The sequence below is a fragment of the Apodemus sylvaticus genome, chromosome 8, assembly GCF_947179515.1.
Source record: "Apodemus sylvaticus chromosome 8, mApoSyl1.1, whole genome shotgun sequence".
Classification (NCBI taxonomy): domain Eukaryota; kingdom Metazoa; phylum Chordata; class Mammalia; order Rodentia; family Muridae; genus Apodemus; species Apodemus sylvaticus.
In genome coordinates, this window is record NC_067479.1 from 5,887,574 (window position 1) to 5,905,964 (window position 18,391).

Sequence of the window (18,391 nt, forward strand, 5' to 3'; positions counted from 1 at the left end):
CATAATATTCAAAATACCAAATGTTCTAAACAAAGAAAGAATATTAAAGGCAGTAAGAGAAAAAGGCCAAGTAACATATAAAGGAAGACCTATCAGAATCACAGCAGACTTTTCACCTGAGACTGTGAAGGCTAGAAGGTCCTGGGCAGATCTCATGCAGACTCTAAGAGAACACAAATGCCAACCAAAACTACTATATCCAGCAAAACTCTCAATCACCATAGATGGAGAAACTAAGATATTTCATGACAAAACCAAGTTTACCCAATATCTATCCACAAACCCAGCCCTAAAAAGGATAATAGGAGGACAACACCAATACAAGGAGGGAAACTTCACCCTGGAAAAAGCAAGATAGTAACCTTTCATCAAACCCAAAAGAAGTTAAGCATTCAAATTTAAAAAATAACGTCAAAAATGATAGGAAGTAACAATCACTATTCCTTAATATCTCTTAACATCAATGGACTTAATGCCCCAATAAAAAGACACAGACTAACTGAATGGATACGCAAACAAGACCCTACATTTTGCTGCTTACAGGAAACACACCTCAGGGTCAAAGACAAACACTACCTTAGAGTAAAAGGCTGGAAGACAATTTTACAAGCAAATGGTCTCAGGAAACAAGCTGGAGTAGCCATTTTAATATCAGATAAAATTGACTTTCAACCCAAAGTCATCAAAAGAGACCCTGAGGGACACTTCTTGCTGGTCAAAGGAAAAATACAATAAGAAGAACTGTCAATCCTGAACATCTATGCCCCAAATGCAAGGGCACCCTCTTTCGTAAAAGAAACTTTATTAAAACTAAAAGCACACATTGCACCTAACACAATAATTGTGGGTGACTTCAACACTGCACTTTCCTCAATGGACCGATCAGGAAAACAAAAACTAAACAGGGACACAATGAAACTAATTGAAGCTTTGGACCAATTAGATTTAACAGACATATATAGAACATTCTATCCTAAAACAAAAGAATATACCTTTTTCTCAGCACCTCATGGTACCTTCTCCAAAATCGACCATATAATTGGTCACAAGACAGACCTCAACAAATATAAGAAGATAGAACTAATCCCATGCCTCCTATCTGATCACTATGGAGTAAAAGTGGTCTTCAATAGCAACAGAAACAACAGAAAACCCACATACACGTGGAAACTGAACAATACTCTACTCAATGATACCTTGGTCAAGGAAGAAATAAAGAAAGAAATTAAAGACTTTTTAGAACACAATGAAAATGAAAACACAACATACCCAAATCTATGGGACACAATGAAAGCAGTGCTAAGAGGAAAACTCATAGCCCTGAGTGCCTCCAAAAAGAAAATGGAGAGAGCATACATTACCAGCTTAATGACACACCTGAAAGCCCTAGAACAAAAAGAAGCTATTTCGCCCAGGAGGAGTAGAAGGCAGGAAATCATCAAACTCAGGGCCGAAATCAATCAAGTAGAAACAAAGTGAACCATACAAAAAATCAACAAAACCAGGAGCTGGTTCTTTGAGAAAATCAACAAGATAGATAAACCCTTAGCCAGACTGACCAAAGGGCACAGAGCAAGTATCCAAATTAACAAACTTAGAAATGAAAAGGGAGATATAACAACGGAAACTGAGGAAATCCAAAAAATCATCAGATCCTACTACAAGAGCCTATACTCAACACAACTGGAGAATCTGGAGGAAATGGACAATTTCCTTGACAGATACCAAATACCAAAATTAAATCAGGACCAACTAGACCATCTAAACAGTCCCATAATGCCTAAAGAAATAGAAGGAGTCATAGAAAGTCTTCCAACCAAAAAAAGCACAGGACCAGATGGCTTCAGTGCAGAATTCTACCAGACCTTCAAAGAAGAGTTAACACCAATACTCTTCAAACTATTCCACAAAATAGAAACAGAAGGAACACTACCCAATTCCTTCTACGAAGCCACAATTACGCTGATACCAAAGTCACAAAAAGATCCAACAAAGAAAGAGAACTTCAGACCAATTTCCCTTATGAACATCGATGCAAAAATACTCAATAAAATTCTTGCCAACCGAATCCAAGAACACATCAAAACGATCATCCACCATGATCAAGTAGGCTTTATCCCGGGAATGCAGGGTTGGTTCAATATACGGAAATCCATCAATACAATCCACTACATAAACAAACTCAAAGAACAAAACCACATGGTCATTTCATTGGATGCTGAAAAAGCATTTGACAAAATTCAGCATCCTTTCATGCTTAAAGTCTTGGAGAGAACAGGAATTCAAGGCCCATACCTAAACATAGTAAAAGCAATATACAGCAAACCGGTAGCCAGCATCAAACTAAATGGAGAGAAACTTGAAGCAATCCCACTGAAATCAGGGACCAGACAAGGCTGCCCCCTTTCTCCTTATCTTTTCAATATTGTACTTGAGGTACTAGCTCGGGCAATTCAACAACATAAGGAGGTCAAAGGGATACAAATTGGAAAGGAAGAAGTCAAACTATCATTATTTGCAGACGACATGATCGTCTACCTAAGTGACCCAAAGAACTCCACTAGAGAGCTCCTACAGCTGATAAACAACTTCAGCAAAGTGGCAGGTTATGAAATCAACTCAAGCAAATCAGTGGCCTTCCTATACTCAAAGGATAAGCAGGCTGAGAAAGAAATTAGGGAAATGACCCCTTTCACAATAGCCACAAACAGTATAAAGTATCTTGGGGTGACTCTTACCAAACATGTGAAAGATCTGTATGACAAGAACTTCAAGACTCTGAAGAAGGAAATGGAAGAAGACCTCAAAAAATGGGAAAACCTCCCATGCTCATGGATCGGTAGAATCAATATAGTTAAAATGGCCATTTTGCCTAAAGCACTATACAGATTCAATGCAATACCCATCAAAAACCCAACTCAATTCTTCACAGAGTTAGAAAGAGCAATTATCAAATTCATCTGGAACAACAAAAAACCCAGGATAGCTAAAACTATTCTCAGCAACAAAAGAAAATCTGGGGGAATCAGTATCCCTGACCTCAAGCAATACTACAGAGCAATAGTGTTAAAAACTGCATGGTATTGGTACAGTGACAGGCAGGAGGATCAATGGAACAGGATTGAAGATCCAGAAATGAACCCACACACCTATGGCCACTTGATCCTCGACAAAGAGGCTGAAAACATCCAATGGAAAAAAGATAGCCTTTTCAACAAATGGTGCTGGTTCAACTGGAGGTCAGCATGCAGAAGAATGCGAATTGATCCATCCTTGTCTCCTTGTACTAAGCTCAAATCCAAATGGATCAAGGACCTCCACATAAAGCCAGACACTCTGAAGCTAATAGAAAAGAAACTGGGGAAGACCCTTGAGGACATCGGTACAGGGAGAAAGTTTCTGAACAGAACACCAATAGCGTATGCTCTAAGAGCAAGAATTGACAAATGGAACCTCATAAAATTACAAAGTTTCTGTAAGGCAAAGAACACCATCAAGAGGACAAATCGGCAACCAACAAATTGGGAAAAGATCTTCACCAATCCTACATCAGATAGAGGGCTAATATCCAATATATATAAAGAACTCAAGAAGTTAGACTCCAGAAAACCAAACAACCCTATTAAAAAATGGGGTACAGAGTTAAACAAAGAATTCTCACCTGAAGAACTTCAGATGGCGGAGAAGCATCTTAAAAAATGCTCAACTTCATTAGTCATTAGGGAAATGCAAATCAAAACAACCCTAAGATTTCATCTTACACCAGTCAGAATGGCTAAGATTAAAAATTCAGGAGACAGCAGGTGTTGGAGAGGGTGTGGAGAAAGAGGAACACTCCTCCACTGCTGGTGGGGTTGCAAATTGGTACAACCACTCTGGAAAGCAGTCTGACGGTTCCTCCGAAAACTGGGCACCTCACTTCCAGAAGATCCTGCTATACCACTCCTGGGCATATACCCAGAAGACTCCTCACCATGTAATAAGGATACATGTTCTACTATGTTCATAGCAGCCCTATTTATAATTGCCAGATGCTGGAAAGAACCCAGGTATCCCTCAACAGAAGAGTGGATGCAAAAAATGTGGTATATCTACACAATGGAGTACTATTCAGCCATTAGAAACAATGAATTCATGAAATTCTTAGGCAAATGGATGGAGCTAGAGAATATCATACTAAGTGAGGTAACCCAGACTCAAAAGGTGAATCATGGTATGCACTCACTAATAAGTGGATATTAACCTAGAAAACTGGAATACCCAAAACATAATCCACACATCAAATGAGGTACAAGAAGAAAGGAGGAGTGGCCCCTGGTTCTGGAAAGACTCAGTGAAACAGTATTCAGCAAAACCAAAACGGGGAAGTGGGAAGGGGTGGGTGGGAGGACAGGGGAAGAGAAGGGGGCTTACGGGACTTTCGGGGAGTGGGGGGGGCTAGAAAAGGGAAATCATTTGAAATGTAAATAAATTATATCGAATAAAAAAAAAGACAGTGCAACCAAAAATTCTTATTATTTCTGTTTACTAAAACCATTCATATTCCTTTAGAATGCTTCAATTCTAGTTACAATATATGTGTATATGTGTGTATACATATATGTGTGTGGCTGTTTTTAGAGAAGAAATAAAATAGGAAAACATGGTAGAAAGGAGTTCAGAATGGCCAGTGAGGTTTGGGTTCTCAGTGTGAAGTAGGGCCATCTGTTCCCATGAAGGTGTCATGGCGGCCAAAGGGGTGCCCAGTGCTGCTCCCAGTGCTGAACGCGGCACTTTGTGTTTGAGGAATGTAAGAGCTTGGGTTATTTCTTTTGAGATTAAATGCATACCTACTTGTATGTATGTCACCCATAGTCTTGCACATGATTGTTCACAGCTTGATTTTCAACAGACAAAACCCAGAAACAATTTTATATTAGCGATCTCTTGATATATAACTTCTAACTATAAAGCCTGGAAGGAAAAAAAAGGCTGTTTCCATGTCAGGAGTCCGAACAGGCATAGCTGGATGCTCTACTGCACCTCTCAGTATCACCTTCTTTGGTACTTGATACCATGAGGCCTTCTCTGAGTTGTAGAACTTCTTCAAAAGCCACTGCACTACATAGTCATTCCTCTGCTGACTATGGGCTGCAAGCACTATTTGCCAGATGGCCTTATCACCGGAGCAAAGAAAGGTCTGAGAAAGAGGGAAACCAACAAAAATGAAGTCACAGTCTATATTCTTGGGTTTGTGCATTAACACATTAATTTTACATATTAATGGAACTCAGTGTGATATTTTCAACAGTAAATCCTGACTGAAGCCAGCTGCTCTCCCGTTGCTCACCCTTGGTCCTCTTCCCAGGCTCCAGTCCATACTCCACTTCAGGTTGGATTTGTTAATTGCCATGCATAGAAAAAGCATGAGATGTCAGTCTCTGTACTGACTGCCTGTCTCACGGAACATGGTGTTCTCCACCTCACCTTTGCTGCAGATGACAGGATTTGGCTTTTCCTTGACAACTCCATTGTATATAAATACTATAGTTTCTCTATTTGCTTTTTTGTTTTCTTTTGTATATACATGGTTTTATATATCTATATAAAAATTCCATATGAGATAAAACATCCTTGTCTTTCTGAGGCAGGCTTAATTTGTTTAGTGTGGTGCTCTCTGGTTGTAGTCATTTTCCTTCAGTATAATATGCTTCAATATAATTTCCTTCTTCCTGTTACAAGTGATGTCGTTTCCTTCTTCCTGTTAGCACAGGTGTCTCTTTCACTATCTACAGCATATTCTGAATAACAGTCCTCTCACTTGCAGATAACAGTAGAGTCATTTCTTCTTTTGAGTCTAAATATTTCTATTCCCATACCTTGTTTTACTGTACTTTTCTAGGACTTCCTCTAAGATGTTTAGTGGGACTGGTGAGAGTAGAACCCTAAATTCCAAAGCGTCGGGATACCTGGTTCATCTGACGCAAGATACTTTCATTAGGTCGTGTTTTGCTTAGGTAGCATGCTGAGAAATCTACATTTCTAGAGAGAAGGAAGGGCTCTATGACTGGAATATAAATAGATAATTAGTAACAATACACTAAATTGCTCTAAAAGACTGTCTTTAGCTACTAGGCCTATGTTTTTAAATCTGCTTGAAGCCATAGGCCAGCAATCCTTGCTTAGTAAGCTTGAGCGTGCAGAAACGGGAACTTGTTCTTGCAATATCTTTACCAACAAAGAGATGGGAAATTGCTTGAGAATGTGGAGAATGTGTGATGTTCCACACAGGTGCTGGAGCAGGCTCTCGGGTTAGAGCATGGCTGCTCTTCCAGACAGTCTGTTGGTTCCTGGCACTGCCAGCAGTGGCCTATAACTGTCTGTACCTCCACTTCCAGGGAATCCGGTGCTCTCCTCTGGCCTCAACAGGCACCAAGTACATATGCAGAGTGCACTTCCATATGGATGGACAAAGCAACCATACACATAAATAAAGATAAACATTTTTTAAATTTAAAAATGAAGTAACAAGACCAGGCACACATCAGCGCCTGATGCGTTATATCCTGGTTCTGATTGGCAAGACAGTAGAGAAAATGAGGCTGTGCACAGCAGGCGGCAGAGGCTGGTTCTCAGACCTTCCTCCTTGTCTGATTGTGGATGTGGTTCTAAGTCATGAGTTCATACATGATGTGACACAAAATTATTAGCTGAAGTTAGGCACGGCAATCTTCATATTTGGAGATATCTGAAATTGGATGGGTTTTTATGAAAATTTAAAGTCTAAGTGACAGCTTCAGTCTCTAGCATATTGTCTTTTTTCATAGGATCTTCCCAACAATATGATTTACCAAGTTGCCATCAAGTCTCTTCCTCAAGACTGGCTTTGGTGTGAAACCTGGTGTGATGACGAATCTAAGCAACGAGCCAAGACAATCGATCTGGTGAGCAAGTGCGTGGGCCTCAAGTACGCGTGAGCCACAAAGAATGGTCACATTCGAGTAAGAGGTCTCATGAGCCACGTGGCGCACACACGTCACCGCCTTGCTTCTCAAGCTTAGTCTCTGACACATTCAGTAAAGAACTGTTCCCAGGGTCCCTAAGCTGCCCCATAGCGTGCCGACTGTGCCCAGGTTTCCTAAGGTGCCCCATGGCTTGCTGACTGTGCCCAGGGTCCCTAAGGTGCCCCACGGCGTGCCGACTGTGCCCAGGGTCCCTAAGGTGCCCCACGGCGTGCCGACTGTGCCCAGGGTTCCTAAGGTGCCCCACGGCGTGCCAACTGTGCCCAGGGTTCCTAAGGTGCCCCATGGCTTGCTGACTGTGCCCAGGGTCCCTAAGGTGCCCCACAGCGTGCCGATTGTGAGGACAGAAGGTTAAAGGCAACTGGTACAAAGATAAATTCAAAACAAAGTGTAAATGGAACATGTGAGACCCGGGGATCTGTGAGAAGAACATGTCTGTGAATTGTGGGCAGAGGAGAAAACCAGAGTTTTCAGTCAATTAATAAACTAGGGATAGATACTGGCTGTGGTCTCTATCTGACAAGACCAAAGGGGAACTTTACCACAGTATATTACAGATAGATCCCCAAATACATAAAAAAAGAAAATATATTTTAAATATATGTATGCTTCAAGGGGCAAACACCAGTTCATTTATGAAAGCAGGTCCATCAAAATAAAAGCATATTTCTCAGCAGATACTTTAAAAACCATGAAGGCTTTGAATAATATATTTTAAACTCTGAAAGACCTTAGCTGCCAAGCCAAATACCAAATCCATCAAAACTTTCAAAACTAAAGGAAAGAGAAAACCTTTTCTGCAATCTCTCTACTAGATAGACTACTATAGAAGAAGGTAAACATGCAAACAGGTGTTGGGAGTACATCCTGAGTCCTGAAGTCCTCCTTGTCGGTAGGCGTTGGTGAAATGTCTGTACCTACAGTTGGAGGAGCTTTGGGTTTTGGATGCACAGGTGTCTCCTAGCAGGAGCACACACAGAAAGGGTGGCATGAAGTTTAATGTTGACACAAATCAGCTCTTTTTCAAAAACACTTAAAAATTAAGGAACATGGGGCTAGAGAGACGACTCAGTGGTTAAGACAAGGCAGAAAGCATCTACAGTATTTGCCACAACATCACCAGAATGGACTCTAGCCCAGTGGATAATATGTAGCCAATCCTGCTTCCTTCTGAGAGCCCCTGAGCAGGAGCTACAGCCACATTACCCCAGCACCCCTGCCTACCAGGAGGCCCAGGAAGTCCCACTCACAGTGTCTAACCATGTTCTAATCCAAAATCCCCAAGTGTTCCATACTTCTCCAAAAACCAAACAGGACAGCCCCCAGTACCAACCTCCGCCTTACTTGTCTATGGCTGTGATAAAACACCCTGATCAAGGCAACTTACAGGGGAAAAAAGCGTTGACTGGGCTGTTACAGCTGCACAGGGTTAGAATCCATGTCCATCATGGCATGGAGCATGACAGCGATCAGCAGGCATTGCAGCGCGGTGTTGCAGCAATTGCTGGGAGCTCACCTCTTGCTGAACAAGCACAAGGCAGAGGGCTAACTGGGAATAGCATGGACTCTGCTAAGCAGGCCCCGCCCCTCGCCTCTCCCAAACAGTTGCACCTACTAGGAACCGAGAGTTCAAGTGCGTGAACCTGTGGGGACCATTTTCATTCACCTCACCACATGAGTTTAATGGACAGAGAGGAAAGTTCCTGGAAGGAGGAGGGGCCTGGAAAATAGAGGGAAATAGAGGGCCACTGAGCTGCTCGTCACTCAGAAAACGGAGCCACTGAGCTGCTAGTCGGGCATTTTATAAAGGACATGTGGCAGAAAAGGTTGGGCCATGTTCTAGTTGCCAGGTTGGCCCAACCACAAGGTGTCCAGCTGCCTCCTCTCAGTTCCTGTCACATCTTTACTTAGGGCTGCCAAGCAAGGGGAAATGATAACAGAACTGCCCAGCCAGGGCATTTCAGAGCAGCTGCTTGGGGCTTGCTTCCCTGGCTAACCAGATTCTATTTCCTGTCGGCATCTACAGTAAACTGAAGCGCACGATTGCGTCCCTAAGATCTGAGTCCAGGCTTGTCCCCCAGTCTTAGTGATCCCTTGAAAGAGTTTGGACAAGACTCAGAGTGTAGCATAGATCACTGCAGAGCAGAGTAGTACAGTCTTCATTAGGCAAGAGGAGATGATTGCCAGAGAACTGTTGCTTCCTTCTACATAGTGAGCATGTCTTGTATTACGTTTTATGAGCTGTATCATGTTAGGCCTTTGTTCTGTGCGGGTGATAGGTAGGTCTGCCTTAGAGCAGGACGGGACAGAGTGACATGACACAGAGCAGAGCAGAGTGCATCGTTGTCCTTTGCCCGACAGCTGCCTGCTGTGTTCTCTTCTCAGACGACATAAAGGAGTGGACAAGCAGCCCCGCTGTCCTTTAGTCTGGCAATGTCCAGCCACCCAGTGCTTTTCACAACTGCATTACATCACGACTTCCCTAGTGGCATACCAGGCCCCCACGCTTTCCCTTTGTTTCCTGTAATGTGGTCTTGGTTGTTGTTGTTATTGAAGTTGTTTCTGTTTTGCTAACAATTTTTGTTTGAATTTTAGTGCAATAATCCCAAAACGAAAGAACCCAAACTAGAAGCTGCTGCAAGGATTGTCCCAGAGTGGGTCGGATATGACACAGAAATCCGGACACTATTAGAGCATCTTGAAAATAAGAAGAAAAGTGCGAGTAAGTGCTTGCTGCGCAGCGACATGTGATGTCTGTGTAGTGCTGGCAAGCTCAGGATGAGTCACAGACTGGCCTTGGTGAACCCATGTGTCATGTTAGTATCTCATTAAGAAAGGAGGTGATGTAATTCAGATTTCATTGTGAGACTGGAGAGAGGGCTCAGCAGGTAAGAGCACGGCTGCTCCTGCAGGCACTCAGGGCCAGTTCCCAGCACCCACATGGTGGCTCACAGCCACCAGTAGCTCCAGTTCCAGGCGTCTGACGCCCTCATCGGCCCCCCACAGACGCTGATCCCCTACATGGCACACACATACATGAGGGGAAATGCACACAAAAAATCAAATCGATAATATAATACATTTAAATATTTATTTTACATAGACTAAGCTCACAAGTTTTTATTAAAACATATATTAATTGCATATATTAATGGCTTTCTCTGCAACATTTTAGCACATTTAAGACAGAATATAGCTTTAATTCACATATTTATGTCAATGGGTAGTAAATTTACTAAAACTAAAACTAAAATTTACTAAAAGAAATTTTATTTCTAAGATGATATTAATTTCCCAAATGTGAAAGTCCAAACAAGCCCTCAAAACTAGAAAGAAAAAGTCATACATAGCTCATTAAAACCCTTGCTTCTGCCTTGGGAATTGTCATTGCTGGCCCAGGCTTCCCTGGTTCAGTCCTAGCATCTTTAACCATGAGGTGAAAGTCTTGGACTAGATGTTCTTCCACTTACATCTAAAACTTGCCATTACCTTAACATGGTTTCACCCAAAACAATCATTCAACAAAAGTGTTTGTCTTTCTAGGAATTTATTCATTTCATCCAGGATATCTAATGCCATGTCATTGAAAATTAATACTTAGTCTCTCATACAATACACTTCTACCCTATCCTCCCCCCAACTCCACACACACACACACACACACACACACACACACACACACACACAGATACACTCCACTCCTTCAGAAAAGAAAGACACCCCCCCCCCAGGAATGTCTACTGAATAGGCATAGAAAGATGCACCTCCTCTCATATTACAGCTGAGGAGGCAACCCAGTAGAGGAAAAAGGTCCCGAGAACAGACCAGAGTCAGAGACGTCCTCACATACACTCGCAGTGTTAGGAGTCACAGGGACAGCATAGACACAGAGGCCCTAGGTCAGACCCATGCAGGCTCCGCGCTTGCAGCTTCAGTCCCTGTGAGCCCTGGTGAGTCCCGGTGAGCCCTGGTGAGTCCCGGTGAGTCCCGATGAGCCCTGGTGAGTCCCGGTGAGCCCAGGTGAGCCCCATGAGCCCCAGTTAGCTGAGCCCAGGTGAGTCCCGGTGAGCCCCGGTTAGCCTGGGTGAGCCCCATGAGTCCCGGTGAGCCCCAGTGAGGTGATTCTGTTGACCGTGTTGTCCTGGTGTCCTCAACCCCTCTGACTGCTACACTCCTTCCAGCCCTTGGTTCTGAGTTTCGGCATCTGCTTCCACCAGCTGTGGGAGGAAGCCTCTGGTAACAGCTGGGGTAGGCACTGATCTGTGAGTGTAGCAGAGTATTATTAGGAACCCTTTCATTGACTTTTTAACCAGTCATGTTTGGTTCTGCTCTAGGCCTCTGGGCCATCTAGTTTCCAGTTCCTGTCATCCAGGCAGTTTTAGGCATGGGCTCCCACTTGTGGTATGGGTCTCAAATTAAACCTGTCATTGATTAGACCATTTCTACAAGCTCTGAGCCACCATTGCCCCAGCACATCTTGCAAGCAGGACAGGTTGTGGGTCAAAGATTTTGTAGCTGGTTAGTGACCCAATACCTGGATACCTTGCCTGATTACCGAAGATGGCCAGTTCGGGTTCCATATCTCCCATTAGCAGGAGTCTTCACTAGGGTCACCCTTATGGATCCAGGGAGTTTCTATTACACCAGACTTCATACTGTGTCCCAAGTCCCCCAATCCAGACATTCCTCCCAAGACTCTCCCTCCACTCCTCCCTTTGCACCAGACCCCTCATCCCTACCCACTGAAGCCCACCTGCAAAATCTATTCCCCCTCCCTGGGGAGATCCTTGTGTCCCCCTTGAGCCCCCCTTGTTACTCATCTTCTCTGGGTCTGTGGATTGTAGCATGCTTGCCCTTTACTTCACAGCTAATGTCCACTTATAAGTGAGTACATAAAATGTTTTCCTGAGTCTGAGTTACCTCACTCAGGGCAATCTTTTCTAGTTCCATTCATTTACCTGCAAATTTCATGACGTCTCTTTTTAACATCTGAGAAATACTTCAATGTGCAAATGAACCATAATTTTTATCCATTCTTTGGTTGATGGACATCTAGGTTGTTTCCAGTTTCCTGCTATTATAAATAAAGCTGCTTGTAGTAGGATAGGAAGTCCTTTGGATATATGCCCAAGAGTGGTATAACTGGATCTTGAAGTAGATGGACTTCCAAGTTTCTGAGGAATTGTCAAACTGATTTCCATAGCGGTTGTACAGGTTTGCACTCCCACTAGCAATGGAGGAGTGTTCTCCGTGCTCTATACCCTCACCAGCATGAGCTGTCCCTTGTGTTACTGATCTTAGCCATTCTGACAGGTGAAAGATGGAATCTCAAAGTGGTTTGACTTGCATTTCCCCAAAGAATAAGGATGTTAAACATTTCTTTAAGTGTTTCTTGGCCATTTGAGTTTCCTCTGTTGAGAATTCTGTTTAGATCTGTACCCCATTATTTAATTGGATTATTCGGTCTGTTGATGTCTAGTTTCTTGAGTTCTTCATATATTTTGGAAACTAAACCTCTATTGGATATGGAATTGGTAAAAAATCTTTTCCCAATCTATAGGATGCCTCTTTGTCCAATTGATGATATCTTTTTCCTTATAGAAGTTTTCAGTTTCATGATGTCCTGTTTATTGATTATTGATCTTTGTGGCTGTGCTGTTCTCTTCAGGAGGTTGTTTCCTGTGCCAACAAGAACAAGAGCATCCCTCACTCTCAGTTCTACTAGATTGAGTATCTGGTTTTAGGTTGAGGTCTTTGATCAGCTTAGACTTGAGTTTTGTGCAGGGTGATAGATAAAGTTCTCTTTGAATTTTCTATATGCAGACATTCAAATTGTCCAGCACCATTTTTGAAGATGTCTTTTTTTCCAGTATGTATTTGTGACTTCCTTATCAAACGTCCAGAGTCATATGTGTGACTTATGTCTGTCTGGGTCTTTGATTTGATTCCATTGATCAGTATCTCTCTTTATGACAGTACCATATGGTTTTATCTGTAACCCTGTATTGCAGTTGGGAGTGGTGAGACCTCCAGCAGCTCTGTTCAGGACTGATTTAATGGTCCTGGGGTTTTTGTTTTTCCGTATGAAGTTGAGAATTGTCTTTTCAAGGTATGTGAAGAATTGTGCTGGAATTTTGATGGGGATTGCTTTGAATCTGTAGATTGCCTTTGGTAGGATGACCATTTTTACTTGATAATCCTACAGATCCATGAGCATGGGAGGGCTATCCATCTGAATGTCTTTCTTTCTTTCTTTCTTTCTTTCTTTATTTATTTATTTATTTCTTCAAAAACTTGACATTCTTGTAATATCGGTCTTTCAGTTGCTTAATTAAAATTAACACAAGATATTTATACTATTTGAGACTATTGTAAAAGTGTTGTTTCCCTAATTTCTTTCTCAATCTGTTTGTCATTTGTATATAGGAGGGTAATGATTTTTTTGTTTGTTTTGGGGGGTTTTTGGGGGGGTGTATTTTTGTTTTTGATTTGTTTGTTTGTTTGTTTGTTTGAATTCAGTTAGTCTTGTATCCAGCTACTTGCTTTAGGAGTTCCCAGTAGAATTTTTAGAGTCCATTATGCATACTATAATATTAACTACAAATATCAATAATTTGACTTCTTCTTGTCCAATTTGTTTTATCTTGATCGCTGTTAGTTTTCTTACTGCTCTTGCTAAAAGTTAAAGAACTATCCTGAATAGCTAGGAAGAGAGTAGGCAGCCTTGACTTGTCCCTGATTTTAATGGAAATGCTTTTAGTTTCTCTCCATTTAATCTGATCTTAGCTATAGACTTGCTGTAATTGCCTTCATTATGTTTAGATATGTTCTTTTTACCCTTAATCTCTCCAGTAATTTTATCATGAAAGGTGTTGGAATTTGTCAGTGGCTTTTCTGGCATCTAGTGAGATGACCATGTGAGGAAGGGAGGTTTCTTTCAGTTTGTTTAGATGGTGGATCATATGGACTGACTTTCTTGTTGAATCATCTGTAGGATGAAGCTTATGTGAATTATCTTTTTGAGCTCTTAGATGAATTGTCGATGTCTGTTGTTATGTTTCCTTTCACTTTCAGATTTTGTTAATTTGTAGATTCTGCCTCCAACTTTTAGTTTGGATAAGGATTTGGCCATCTTGTTGATTTTTCTCAAAGAACCAACTCTTTGTTTCATTGATTCTTCATATTGTTCTCTTGTTTCTTTTTTCTAATTTGTATTCTTAGATTTTGTTTTAGAGTATTGTGTTGAGTGTTTTACATCTAGAGTTAACAGGGAAATTGGTCTATAATTCTCGTTGTTGAATCTATGTGTGGTTTGGATATCAGAGTTACTATGGCTTCATAAAATTAATTTGGCAATTACAGTGATAATTTTCATTTCTTAAAACAGTACAGAAATATTATAAGAATATGTTTTTGCTTTAATCTCAGGTGTGGGATATGGAGCTGCTTCAGACGTCCACAGCAGCTGATTGTGATTTTCCCCATGCTCTAGCAGGGGCATTTTGCCAGCTCAGATAGTTTTGTGATTGCGTGATGTTTGGAGAATATATAAATGTTAGAACTCAACTAGGGGTTTGGTTTTAGTGATGGGTTGTTGGTTGGTTGCTTTTGGTTGCTAGTGGTTGCAGTCTGTTAAGTAGATGTGTGCAAAGAAGAAACAAGAAGAGGAAATTCGATATCCTGATGGTCAAGATCAAACTTGCCCAAAGGAACTTGATGCCCCTATATCAGTAGGAAGTAATTTAATGAGAATGTTACCCCCTTTTCCCTCTATCCTTTTTTTCTCTCCTATCTCGTGGTAAGGGGTTGAAAAGTAGAAGAAGAGGGTGGAATTAAAAAGAACCAACAAAGTAGCCAAAAGACCAGCTATAGACAATTTCCTTTCTGTTACTATTTTGTGAAATAATTTGAGGAGGATTGGCATTAGCTCTTTGAAAATGTAGTAGGATTCTGTGCTAAATCTGACCCTCAGCCATTTTTTGGCTGGGTGACATTTAATGACTACTTCTTTTTTCTAGGGTTTATAGTTCAATTTAAATTGTTTATCTGATCTTGATTTAACTTTGGTAAGTGATATCTATCAAAAATGCTCATTCTTTTTAGATTTTCTTATTTTATGAAGTAGACTTTTAAAGTATCATCTAATGATTTTTTTTTTGATTTCCTCAGTGTCTGTTGTTATGTTCCCTTTTAGTTTCTGATTTTGTTAATTTGTATATTCTGCCTCCAACTTTTAGTTTAGATAAGGATTTGGCCATCTTGATTTTCTCAAAGAACCAACTCTTTGTTTCATTGATTCTTTATATTGTTCTCTTGTTTCTGGTTCTGTGATTTCAGTCCTGAGTTTGATTCCTACCATATACCCTCTTGGGTGTGCTTGCTTCCCTCCGGTCTAGAGTTTTCAGGTGTGCTGCTAAGGTGGCAGGCAGTATGAGATCCCTCCAATTTCTTCATGAAGGCACTCAGTGCTATGAGCTTTCCTCCTATCACCGCCTTCATTGTGTCCCATAAGTTTGAGGATGTTGTGTCTTCAGTTCATTTTCACTAAATTCTAGAACAACTTTGATCTCTTTATCTCTGCCTTGATCCAGTACTTATTCAGTACAAAGTTCTTCATTTTCCATGAGGTTGTGGGCTTTCTGTTCTCTCTTTTGTTGTTGAAACCCAGGTTTAATCTGTGCTGGTCTGAAGGACACAGGGGGAATTTTGTTTGTATCTGTTGAGACTTGCGTTATGACTGAGTATGTGGACAATTTTGGAAAAAGTTTCAGGAGGTGCTGAGAAAAAGTTATATTCTTTTGTGTTTGGGTGAAATGTTCTGTAAATACATTAGGTTGTTTTGTTTGTAATGTCTGTTAACTCCAATATTTCTCTGTTTTGTTTTTGTCTGGATTTCATGTCCATTTGTGTGAGTGGGCTCCCAGTATCAGTTGTGGAGGTCAAAATGTGATTTTAAGAGGTAGTAGTGGGAGATCGGCGGCGGCGGCGGCAGCGGCAGCGGCAGCAGTGGCTGCTCCAGCTGAAGGGCCATCAGCAGTGGAACCAAGGCGTCACAGGGACCAGTTAGGCCCTGCGCCCACAACCACTGACCTTCGCTGACCAGCCGGGCAGCAAGCAGCTGCAGTTGTGCTGCGCCTTTCCTGCACGGAGGCCACTTCAGAACTCGGCCTCCCACCAGTCAGGAGAGGAGCATCCATCTTGGTTCCGTACTCCAGGAATCGGACAGACTGAGGTACACAAACATAATCCGAGGCCAACACCGCGGTGGTCTGAGCCCGACGGGCGTTGGCCTGCACCCAGGCCCTGGGCGGGTCGGGGGGCCATCGGGGGTGCCAACCCAACCAGGAGGTTTTTTGCCCAGGCCTGCGAGCGCGGCGCCGCCATTTTGCCTGCAGGACGACAGAGAGCTCAGGCGGGCAGACCTGTAACAGGCATAGCCTAAGGCTAACAAAGCGGGGGTCCAGGCCCCAAAAGGCACAGGACTGACCCCAAGAACTGGGCGGCTTGGTGGGCCATCTGTGAGTCAACCCGCCCAGGTGATTGTTAGCAAAGCAGACTCTCCCTGCGCTTTCAGGGAGCGCGGGCGCACACGCCCGCCATCCTAGTCACCTGGCAAACCCTGGTGACTAGGGGAACTTTGCTCGGACCTTGGCCTCCCAGGCTTTTGCCTGGACTCAGGGACTGGGCGACCAGGCTAACCTTGTGTGCGACAGCCCGGTTGGCAGATCGGCTGCCCAGCGGAGTGAGCGGAACACAGGGGAGATCACAGCAGCATACACCATCTGCACTCCCTGGGAGTGCACACGGGCTCCATCTGCTCCACAGACACAATCTGGGGCAAGGCCTCAGGCAGAAGCCCTTAGCTCTACTCTCTCCGCTTCCGGATCCAGATCAGTCTGGGCGGCAGCATTACATCTCCAAGTCCTGCAAGTGGCTAGCTGGGCTTCCGGGCGGCCAGCTGGGAGAAGTCAGTGTGCTCCAGTGAATCCAGCGGGCCCCAGCGGGAGCCTTCGGGTGCCTGCTTTGGGATCGGAACAGCCTGGGCAGCAGCACACTGTCTACAAGCAGTGCAGGAGGTAAGCTGTGCACCAGAGGCCAACTGGGAAGGGGCAGCTTGCACTGGTGAGACCAGCACTGACAACATAAACTAACACCAGTGAGATCTAGATGGCAAAAGGCAAACGCAGGAACGTCACTAACAGAAATCAAGGCAATATGGCAACATCTGAACCCAATTCTCCTCTACCAACATGTCCTGGATACCCCATCACACCAGTAAAACAAGATTTGGATTTAAAATCACTGGTCATGATGCTGGTACAGGAACACATGAAGGTCATACATAAAGAAATTCAGGAGAAAATGGATCAAAAGGTAGAAGCCCTTGCAAGGGAAACACAAAAATCATTGAAAGAAATCCAGGAGAATACAAAAGCCAACAAGGAGGAAATGCAAAAATCTCTTAAAGAAATACAGGAGAACTTTGCTCAACAGGCTGAGGTCATGAAAGACGAAACACAAAAATCTCTTAAAGAAATACAGGAGAACTTTGGTCAACAGGCTGAGGTCATGAAAGAGGAAACACAAAAATCTCTTAAAGAATTACAGGAAAACACAAACATGCAAGTGAAGGAGCTAAGCAAAACCATCCAGGATCTAAAATCAGAAGTAGAAACAACTAAGAAAACTCAAAGGGAGACAACTTTGGAGATAGAAAGCCTTGGGAAGAAATCAGGGGACAGAGATACAAATATCAACAACAGAATACAAGAGATAGAAGAAAGAATCTCAGATGCTGAAGATTCCATAGAAACCATGGACTCAACAGTTAAAGAAAATGCAAAATGCAAAAAGCTTGTAACCCAAAATATCCAGGAAATCCAGGACACAATGAGAAGACCAAACCTAAGGATTATAGGCATAGATGAGAGTGAAGATTTACAACTTAAAGGGCCAGCAAATATCTTCAATAAAATTATGGAAGAAAACTTCCCTAACCTAAAGAGAGAGATGCCCATGAATATACAAGAAGCCTACAGAACTCCAAACAGACTGGACCAGAACAGAAATACTTCCCGTCACATAATAATCAAAACACCAAATGTTCTAAACAAAGAAAGAATACTAAAGGCAGTAAGAGAAAAAGGCCAAGTAACATATAAAGGAAGACCTATCAGAATCACAGCAGACTTTTCACCTGAGACTATGAAGGCTAGAAGGTCCTGGGCAGATCTCATGCAGACTCTAAGAGAACACAAATGCCAACCAAAACTACTATATCCAGCAAAACTCTCAATCACCATAGATGGAGAAACTAAGATATTTCATGACAAAACCAAGTTTACCCAATATCTATCCACAAACCCGGCCCTAAAAAGGATAATAGGAGG

The 18,391-nt window shown here is 42.5% G+C and overlaps 1 protein-coding gene across 1 annotated transcript in view; it reads left to right on the plus strand.

Moving 5' to 3' along the window:
• Window positions 1–18,391, plus strand: part of Uggt2 (UDP-glucose glycoprotein glucosyltransferase 2) — a 177,479-nt gene that overhangs the window by 144,573 nt on the left and 14,515 nt on the right. The window contains exons 37-38 of the mRNA XM_052190641.1: window positions 6,807–6,923; window positions 9,597–9,723. Coding sequence (XP_052046601.1) covers window positions 6,807–6,923; window positions 9,597–9,723 — 244 coding nt within the window. The remainder of the gene's footprint in view (window positions 1–6,806; window positions 6,924–9,596; window positions 9,724–18,391) is intronic.